This window comes from Limulus polyphemus, unplaced genomic scaffold (genome assembly GCF_000517525.1).
Source record: "Limulus polyphemus unplaced genomic scaffold, Limulus_polyphemus-2.1.2 Scaffold1524, whole genome shotgun sequence".
Classification (NCBI taxonomy): domain Eukaryota; kingdom Metazoa; phylum Arthropoda; class Merostomata; order Xiphosura; family Limulidae; genus Limulus; species Limulus polyphemus.
In genome coordinates, this window is record NW_013667134.1 from 264,981 (window position 1) to 275,118 (window position 10,138).

Below are 10,138 nucleotides of genomic sequence, written 5' to 3' on the forward strand. Positions count from 1 at the left end.
ACGGGGGGGGTTGTATAAATGGTTAATATTTCCTTTGTATTGTTCAGTGTTAATTACAAGTATTTTTAGTATCAGTAAAATATCGTGATACTACGTTTTTGTTTTGTTTTGTTTTGTGAATTTCAAGCTCAGCAATTTTCTTACTGTATTATGAAAATACAACAAAAACTCTGGTTTTGCTATTGAATTATTTACAATTATACAATAAACACAATTCGTTTGTATATTCTTTAAAGATATATTATCACTTCTTACCATTAAAAGATGTAATAATTTGTTTGTTTTTTAATAAACACAAAGCTACATAATGTGTTATCTGTGCTGTGCCCACCGTGAGTATCAAAACTCGATATTCAACGTTGTAGACTTGCCGCTGAGCCAACGGAAGCCATACAATAATAATAAAAACTTGTGATTATTTTGTCAGGAGTTCAAGTTGATGGCTGATGCTTATCAATATATTCATTGAAATAATTAAATTATGTTCATAGTAATAAATAAAATCAATAAGCTTTTAAACAATACATTGTTTTTGTAGACTAGCGATGTGTAATTTAATTTACTATAACATGGTGAGTAACTGAATTGAAATATTGAACCTTGATATTAAATACAAAGGTGTTTTTGAAACTTGAAACTATTTAAAAAAGTAGAACCATTATAATGCACGATGAGACTTTCATAGTGACCATCCTTCCGAAATGTTCATACATGACTAGATATTAATCATCTCCAATCGAGCAGTTTGTTTATGTTTAAGCACAAAATACACATTGTATTATCTGTGCTTTGGCTACCGCAAGTACAGTTTGGGTTGGTTTGTTTGTAATTTCACGCAAAGCTACACGAGAGCTATCTGCGCTAGCCGTCCCTAATTTAGCAGTGAAAGTCTAGAGAGAAAGCAGCTAGTCATTACCACCCCCCCGCCAATTCTTGGGCTACTATTTTACCAACGAATAGTGCGATTGAGTGTCACATTATAATGCCCTCACAGCTGAAAGAGCGAGCATGTTTGGCGGGACGGGGATTCGAACCCGCGCCCTTCAGATTGCAAGTCAAGCGCCCTAACCACCTGGTCATGCCGGGCCCCGCAACTACAGAAACCAGAGTTTTAGCGTTATAAGCCCTCAGACCTACTGCTGAGCCAATGGGTGCCCAATCGGGTAAATAAGTATAGCTCTGGCTTCTGTAAAGCTTTTTATTTCTTGTAGGAAAAATATTTTAATAATTATTTTTGCAAACATTAATAAGCTAATGGGGTATAGCATATTATTTTTTGACCAACCATTAATCTTTAATTCTTAAACACAGTTAGTGTTTTATGATTCGGAAAAAGCTATGTCGTGTTTATTCTATTTGTAATTTTACAACTTTTAATGCTAAAGTGTCATAAACTGTAGATTCCTATAGCAGTACACGTGATGTAGGCCTATAAAGTTTTGACCTAAACAATGGAGATATGGTGATATGTAAATGACGGAGTTCTGAAGTTAATTCTTCTTTATCGGTATGTCTATAATGTAGTGCATAGGATAGACATGCTGATTAATGAAGAAAAACATACAAGAACAACAAGATGACACATCACAACTTTTATTTGCCTACAAGTTAAAAGCTTAACCTCAAAATATTTAAAGGTATTTACTCTAGGTTTTAACAGGGCGAGCGTCAAATGAATCTTTACCTCATGTAAATAGTTGGTTCCGTAGACAGGTATATCAGAGAAGTGTAAATCAGGAAATTACGTGGTGGTTTCTGATGAGACGGGAGGGACCCCTAGGTAACATGAAAGGCTGCGGGGAGTAAACCGAGTAACGAGAGGCTTGTATAGGTGGATGAGTTACGTTATTAAACAGAAAGTTTATTATGTACTGCACGTGGCGCATGGCTGATCCGAGTCAGGTGATCAGCATCCGTCAAGCAGTAACTAGGCGTTTACATAACAGTGTTTGTGTTCATCTTCTAAAGAAGGACAAGCAGTAAGATTGTTATAACAAAAGTAAGTCCACCTTTTTCTATTATCGACTTTTTTACCATCATATTTGAAATCCTTTGTAGGTTTCTTGCCTTCAAGGAACGTAGTCTACTTCCATCGAATTGGGATTCGAAGTTTGATGAAATACTGGGATTTGGGTAAGAAGAAGTGGGGGTTATTAGGAAATTAGATATTGTGGCGAATTGGATATCCTACAGCTATTTTCTTCAAAGCAAATAACCAAAAAAAAACCTTCTAGATAGGTAGCAAAGACATACCAATATTACAAGTCTAAGAAGAAAATATCGTTGCTCTTCTAAAATATATCATCCTTGCCTTAATAATTACAAATAATTTAGACGTAATGTCTGTATTTGCTCTCTGTTAAAACAGAGAGCTTTGTGGTTATTGGTCCAGTTATTTAAATATCTGTCTGCGGTTTTTGATTAATGGCGTTTATCATCAGTTTATATGAATGTTTTATATGATGTATTAGTTTGAACGCCTACTTTTTTCCTGCGTAGAATCCAAAGTGAATGTAACCAGTAAACCGATACCTGTTCATCAAAAGCAGCCCTTACAGCATTCTTCTATGTAAATATACATAGGACTAAACTTCACTTTCTAAACCAAATATCCTAGCACGTAGGAGTAAACGTATTCATTATTATTTTCGATGTCTACGTATTGTGTTACTATGCAGATGAGAAACAAGTTAACGCATGTCATTCACCAAGAGGATTCTCTGACTGTAAGCTAGGCTGTCCGTGTGCTTTGTTAAAATACTGTCTCTTATTCTACCTCTCCTCTCCAGGAATTGTTGCGTTATCGAATCGTTCTGTTGTTGTTTTATACAGCTTTTAATCCATCGTTCTTTGTCTGTGTTTTCTTCTTCATCATCTTTGTTGTTACATCTTTCAGACTATTTCTCCATTTCTCTATCATGTTTGGGTTTCTCGTCGTACATCTAATTGTGTGTCATCTAATTAGCTTATACTATTTCAGAGTTCTTTTTTTGTCGTTTCTTCAATGGATTATCATTCTTTCGTGTTGTATTTCTTTGTTTATTCTCTCATTAACTTTTGTACTTTTCAAACCGTTTCTTTTCTTGACACTTCTACAGGCTTATTGTTTTTAACACTTTTTATATATCCGTCTATTCTCCCAGTCAGTAGTTCCCTATGTTTTCAGTTGTTGTTGTTTTTTTTTGTTTTTTTTGCACTTCCTCTCTCTTCTATTTATTTGTAATCTGTCATTAGCTTCAGCTATTTCACTTTACTTCTTTTCCTAATGCTTCTAAACTATTGTTTTTTGTTAGGCGAATAATATGAACTATTATCTTTTTAAGCTTGGTATATTCTTAATTTTTAACTTTCTTTTGATCATATAGAACTATATATATTCTCTCTTTTCTTACCGCAATTAAAACACTTGACGTAGAATATTTCTCTTGAAGTTTTTATATAAAATTCTGGTGGTTTTGACGAAATCAGTGTACTGTACGGTTTAGTAGCAAAAATGTATTAAGACATGAAAAAACAAAACTTACGACATAAAATTAAGTATAAGAAAGAGTTAATAAAATCTGAATAAAAAATAATGTTTCGATAATTGTTGTAACATCGAACCTGATTACTTTTTATATTGAATTAATATAAAAGATAAAACAGTTGATTGCAACATAAAGCTGATTAGTAGGAAATTACGTTGAGTTTAATGCTTTGGGAGCAGCTTCACAACAGATCGATATAAGATATGAAACAGCCTACAGTGTCGACAGTTTGGCTGGTCTGTGATAGCGATTTAATGCGGAGATTGGTTGGTGTGTTTTATACAGGACTCTTGGTTTGCTACACGGAGTCATTTGAGATGTAACTAAACTTAATTTTATAAATCTGGTTTATAATACTAAGAGGCGTTGCTACTTAATAGAAAAATAGATATAATTTTGTCTTTAAAAAGTGTTATGCACCTATAAGCAGTTTTTGCTATGCCAGATTGACTTCTCATGTTGAGGAATGACGAATTGAAACAAAACCACCATGGAGAGAAATTCCACTTAAAAGCCATATTTTTTATTGATTGAGGCGCAAATTTAAAAGGGTGCAAAATTTTCGTAAAATACAATAGGTTCTCTTTTTTTTTTAGTTAAAGAATACCAAACACTTTTCAAATATCAATATTCATGATTAAAAGTAATACCAGCTTACTCTCAGTTAAAATGCAAAATGCATAATTTAGAATCATTGATTAATTTTTATACAAAGTTTAAGCTTTTAATAAAAAGTGTTATTTGATGGAAAACAAATCAGATAAAAATACCATGTTGTGGACAATGACATTGTTTTACGCCATGAAATGTTTTTTATTTTGCCTAAAGAGAAAGCTGTACAGAAAAAACATTTTTAAAGGCGTCCGTGAAAAGAAGGAACAAATTGTTTGATTTGCTTCGTACAAAATCTATCAAACGTATTCACAAACTAAAGAAACTATTTGATTGAGATTAATTCAGTAAATTACTAGAAACTTAGTTTTCCATGTAGTTGTAGAACAAGAATCTGGTTTTCTTTGTGACTATACATCTACATTTTAGAGCCTTTTTGAAACTTTCTAGTTAACATTCAAGTTAGTTCTGTGCATTTGTAAATCTTCTATTTTGTGTATGAACGTACAGGTTAGTTTTCTGTCCGTGTATAATTCTACTATTTAACTTTCTATGTACCCTTAAATGTAATTTTTCAAGTTGTTTTTTTTAATTGTTAATTGTATGCTTACTATTTGGCTTTCTGTCTATTTTTTGACATAGTGCTTAGCTTTATATTTATTTCTAAACCCAAGTTAACTGTCTGTGTCTTTGAACTTACAATTTAGGTTTATGTGTATAAACTTGTTTTTGTTTGTTGGACTTGAGACAAAGCTATTCTAGGGTTATCTGCGCTAGCCGTCCGTAATTTAGGAGTGATAAACTAGAGAGAATGTAGCTAGTCAACACCACACATCGCCAACTTTTGGGCTACTCTTTACCAACGAAAAGTGGGATTGACCTTAGCATTGTAACGTCCCAACGACTGAAAGGACAAGTATGTTCTCTGGCGAGATTCAACCCTACGACCCACAGCTTGAGAGTTGAGTGCCCTAACTAACAGGCCATGTCAGGCCTCAAATAAACTTTTAGTAGTAGTTGTTTTCTTTTTTTGTGTGCCTTCTTTCTAGTTATTTGTGTGCGCGCGCGCGTTTGTATGCCAAGTGTATGCTCGTTCTCAAATCTGTAGTTGTTAAAAGCACAAAATGAAAGTGGTTTTTATGCACAGGTATTGTATTGGATTACAATAATATACATGTTATACATAGATTTTTGTTGTTGTTTTTTGTTTTACAGTGGTTACACAAATTATATAATTTATTGCTTGCAGAAGATTTGATATATTTGTGATTACATAAAGCTTTCTCAAAAGTTGTTTGAATAGACTGTCGTGCTTGATGTTTACATGACACATTTCCTTCTATTTCCAGATGTAGGAATAGGGTGGTCATGAAGGCAGTTGCCATGGAAACAGCAGATGACAGCAGTAGCCAGACTAGTGAGGGTATCGTGAATGTGCGTGTTTTTGTTCCGGAGCTCCATCTTGAGGTACACTTGTTTGTTTGTGATCTCTTTGCGTGTTTTTTGTTTATGTTACCATGACGATGTCTTGTGCGTGTGCGTGCTTGTTACGTGTACAATCTAGTTTAACTTTTCAGATTTACGATTTCCATAAAAACAATTCGTTTTCTCATTGATTTATTTTGCTCTGTAAATTCATCACTCCGATTTCTTCATGCTTTAAAATATGCTCATATAACATAAATTAATCAGTTGATGATTATATATCATTTTCGCATTTGTATGATTAAATCCGGTTTTTAACACAAGGTAAATTTTTAACTGTTTATTTATATTTTTATAAGGTTCATGAGAAAAACAATTATGTATTATTTAATCCATTCTTTAGTTTGTTTCAGGCTGTAAATTCGACCGAAAAATAAACAATATATCAAATCCTAAAAGCTTTAAATGGAGATCCGTGACAAAATATTTGCAATAATGAAGGCGTATAGAAGTAAAAACTTCATTTGTGAATTAAACTTCACTTAATGAATATAATACTTTTTTATATTTATATGTGTGCAAGGTTATGGATAAGACTGTGCTTAAGAACTTGTGATACAAGGTATAGTGAATGATGACATGAAGGACTTTGTCGACTTCAAGTAAATATCGTAACTACTTATGCATATACCAACTTTTCTTCATTCACTTGTACATGCTTTCCTCTCTTTTATTGTGAATCGTTTCTTCTCTTCGTAAATAGACGCTTCCCTGTACTTATATACATGTATACTTCCCTCCCTTTTGTAAACGCATGCTTCCATACATGACTTTCTCCAACTTGTACAAACATTCATGCATTTGTTCCTCTTGCTCTAAACTGCCACCTACTGAGAACTTTGTGCAACATGGTTTGAATAATGCTGAAAACCCGGATACTAGAGAACATTCACAATTACTTCTGTATGAACAGGGAGACATGAAAAACGTGGGATGTTTAGCTATATATATCCGTGTGTGAATAGAGAGAGAGAAGCTTGAATGGAACATTTGTCTACACGACATCGAATTTTGTAAGTAATGAATATACGGTAACCAGGACCTCCTTTGTTTGCTGAACTCTAAAGTGAGTTTGAGAGGGAAAAAACAACAACTAAACAGTGTCCTTGAAGTTGTTTGATTAACATAACCTTTAACCAAGTTTTACTTTGAAATAAAAACTTAAAAAAGTCTGAGTTATGCAGTGTAGAGGGAGCTTCATGGAGAGAAAGTTGCAACTGTAATTCAATATGACAAAGTGCGTGAATGCTTTAGAGATGGCTATTTTACTATTTACGGGAAACTGGAAAATAATTATATCTAGGGATGAGGTTATATTACTGACTACTTCATTCCAATATGATTATAAAAAATATTAAACTTTATTGTTTGTAATTCTACTTTTCTTTGATTTAGAAATGAATTTACCCAATACACTAGTAGTCGTAAGTATCGAGTGACTTACTGACGTTATTATTTGTCCTTTCAATATAATGTCATTGTTATATGTGTTTTGGGTTTATTCATTAAATTTATATTACTCCATTTTGGAAACGTAACATTTTTTAATTTATAAGCGAAATGAATGTAATGATATCTTCTACAGCCAAACAAAGACAAATATTTTTATGTAAAGGTCTTGGTTATGCTTTCTGTTAGTAATGTCTTTGAATATTAATGGTGTAGTGGGATAGTTTAATTAAAGTACATGAATTACGAAAACAAAAGTGAAATTTTCAAAGGTGAACAAAATGCGTGAGAATGAATGCTACATAATTTTTTTAACTATATGTGATACTGTGTAATCCATTTTGTATTTTTTGCCACTTTACATCAGATATTTTTCATTACTCTATTTTCATTTTCAGGTTTATATCAGTACTTAAGTTACTAACACCATAAAAGTGGGTGTTAACAGATTTCAGTTGGGTTTACAAAACATCTAACAATGTCTTGCTTTTGAGTGTGTACAAAGTAATTCGTACTTGGTTAAAAAATAGCATTGTCATTCAAAAAGTGGTTAAAAGGTAAAAAATAGAAATCCAGTATAGTTTATATATATAAGTCCAAAAAAATAAAAGGTGGTTAAAAGGTGAAAAAATAGAAATCCAGTATAGTTTATATACATAAGTCCAAAAAAAAGTATACATATCCCTTTATATTTCAGAAGTGTTTTCAGTTTCACCAAGACGAGTTGGTGTGGGATGTCAAACAACAAGTTCTGTCCTCTCTACCGAAAGTAAGTAACATTTAGTATGTGAACCTTGTGTTCTATTCTTTTCCACCTCCTTGTACCCAGATAATTTTGTTATAACCTTTACTATCTAAGTTTACCTTATTTCATATTAGTTTCGAAATGAGTATATTCTGTTTTTGTGTACTGCAAAAAATACAAAAATGGTAGTACCTGTAGTTCACCAACTTGATAAAGAATGCACATATTATTGTCATATTATTTTTAGTTATATAAAGATCATACAGTGGTCGAAGTCTAATAAAGAAACTTCGAAACCTATCCTAATCTTTTTTTGTAGAAATTAAATATCTCACTATCTGTTTGTCAGTCTACTACCAAAAACTTATCACGGGTTTTCTTGATATTTATGATGATCAGTCATTTAAAAAAAAACAACTGCAATATTTAGCGATTTCAAAATTAAAAGGTAGATACTTATTTAAAGAATAAATATTTGGTAATATAAATTTTATGAAAGAGAATGTAACTTCATAAGTTTATTAATAGCCAGATATTAACTATGCAACGTATTTAGAATATTTATCTGATATTTTCCTAGGACCTGAACGATAGTGTAAACTATGGTTTGTTTATGTTACCAAAGAACGGGAAAGCAGGAAAATTTCTAGATGAAGAGAGGTTACTAACGGAATATCCATTGATTGATACTGTGGGTTATCTTGAAGTAAGTTTATTAACTAACAACTTTAAATGATTTTTTTTTTATAATTTTAGATGTACATCGCTAAAGAAAGTAGGAACTCTCGCCTAGGCTAGACCTCTATATATGTGTTACGGTACTTTTGACGCAGAAAACTAGTTTTTATAAGTATAGTGAAATAAAAAAAACCTTAAAATTAAGAGTAATGTGAGGTTTAAATTCTGTTATACACTCTTCTTTTTGAAATACCCTAAGGGACTGGATAAAGAATGTAGTGTTGAAAATATAATAGGTCTGATACTAATGTCTTAGGACAGGGTTAATTAATTATAATAATGCTTCATCAGTTGAGAAAAGGCGTTTACAATATAAAAACGACGAAAGGCGGAAGACTTTCGAAACGTCGTCCTCTACATTTGTAGGTTTCTACAACAGGCAGTTAAAACTTAGATTCATAAAAATTGTTGTTTTAACAAATGGCTTATATAAGTAGTATTCCGACGACTACTGTATTTGTTGTATCCAAGCCGGCCTGATGATCTCTGTAATGTACGAAACACGTCGTCGACAATGGATATATGACGAACGTAATGTGGACAAAATACTAATATATACTCTTCTTCTTGAAAAAAAAAGAGGATTGAATAAAGAATGTAGTGTTGAAAAATATTATAGACTTAATACTTACGTCGTATGACAAGTATAAATGATAATATTCGAAAGCTTTCCTACTTTTCCCCATGTGATAATTTTTATTTTAAATGTATGTATTTAACTATATAATAAACAGGTTTATATTTTAGCAGTAACTTTATGGTAGCTTATTTGCACGGATGTTTTAGTATTTTCCAGTAATATACAATAAACACAAATGTTCACAAGATAATGGATAATGATGACTTTTGTATCTAATTTAAACTTTCTGTTTGTAAAATGATCAAAGCGATAGATTATTGTTTTTATGTTTTTTTAGCTGCGATATAAACGCCGTGTTTCCAAGATGATGAACGCTGATGACAAGCAAAATAAGCAACTACACACACGGGTAAAAATCTATTTTTTATTTGGTATTAAGAATAGCATGTTCTAGCGTGTTTTCGAACTGTTAAAAATATAATATTTATTCGTTCTTTTTTTACAAAATTGTTTATTCATTTGTTTATTATGTACATTGACTTTCTTACATTCTGTTCCAGACGACTCTAGAGAAGTAGCCTAATAGTAATATTATGCAACAGCATATATTTGTAACTTCATTAGCCTTTTCTTTTTTCGTATTTTATAAGCTGAAGTGTTATTACTATCGTAATGCTCAAAAAAGTTGCTGGCATATTTGTTTTCAGGCAACTTTTCGTCGAATGATTGACCATGTAACTAATGGAAATGTTGATAAAGTAAGCAAGCTATGTGGTAAAGGGCTAGACCCGAATTTTCACTGCCCAGAGAGTGGAGGTAAGTAGTTTTAATTATATAATTCAAAAATACTAATTTAATTAAAGTGCTATAGAAGACGTTAAGCCGCTCATAGTTAAATCAGCATTGCTGAATATACTTTAATTCTATATATATCAAACGACTACCAAATTAACTAAAAAAATTCTACACGTACATTGAAAGTACTGTTACAGCTCCGTTCGT

The 10,138-nt window shown here is 32.0% G+C and overlaps 1 protein-coding gene across 1 annotated transcript in view; it reads left to right on the forward strand.

Moving 5' to 3' along the window:
• Nucleotides 1-10,138, forward strand: part of LOC111086889 (SH3 and multiple ankyrin repeat domains protein 3-like) — a 28,240-nt gene that overhangs the window by 12,799 nt on the left and 5,303 nt on the right. The window contains exons 2-6 of the mRNA XM_022391579.1: nucleotides 5,489-5,606; nucleotides 7,771-7,842; nucleotides 8,399-8,524; nucleotides 9,474-9,545; nucleotides 9,844-9,952. Coding sequence (XP_022247287.1) covers nucleotides 5,508-5,606; nucleotides 7,771-7,842; nucleotides 8,399-8,524; nucleotides 9,474-9,545; nucleotides 9,844-9,952 — 478 coding nt within the window. The 5' untranslated portion in view covers nucleotides 5,489-5,507. The remainder of the gene's footprint in view (nucleotides 1-5,488; nucleotides 5,607-7,770; nucleotides 7,843-8,398; nucleotides 8,525-9,473; nucleotides 9,546-9,843; nucleotides 9,953-10,138) is intronic.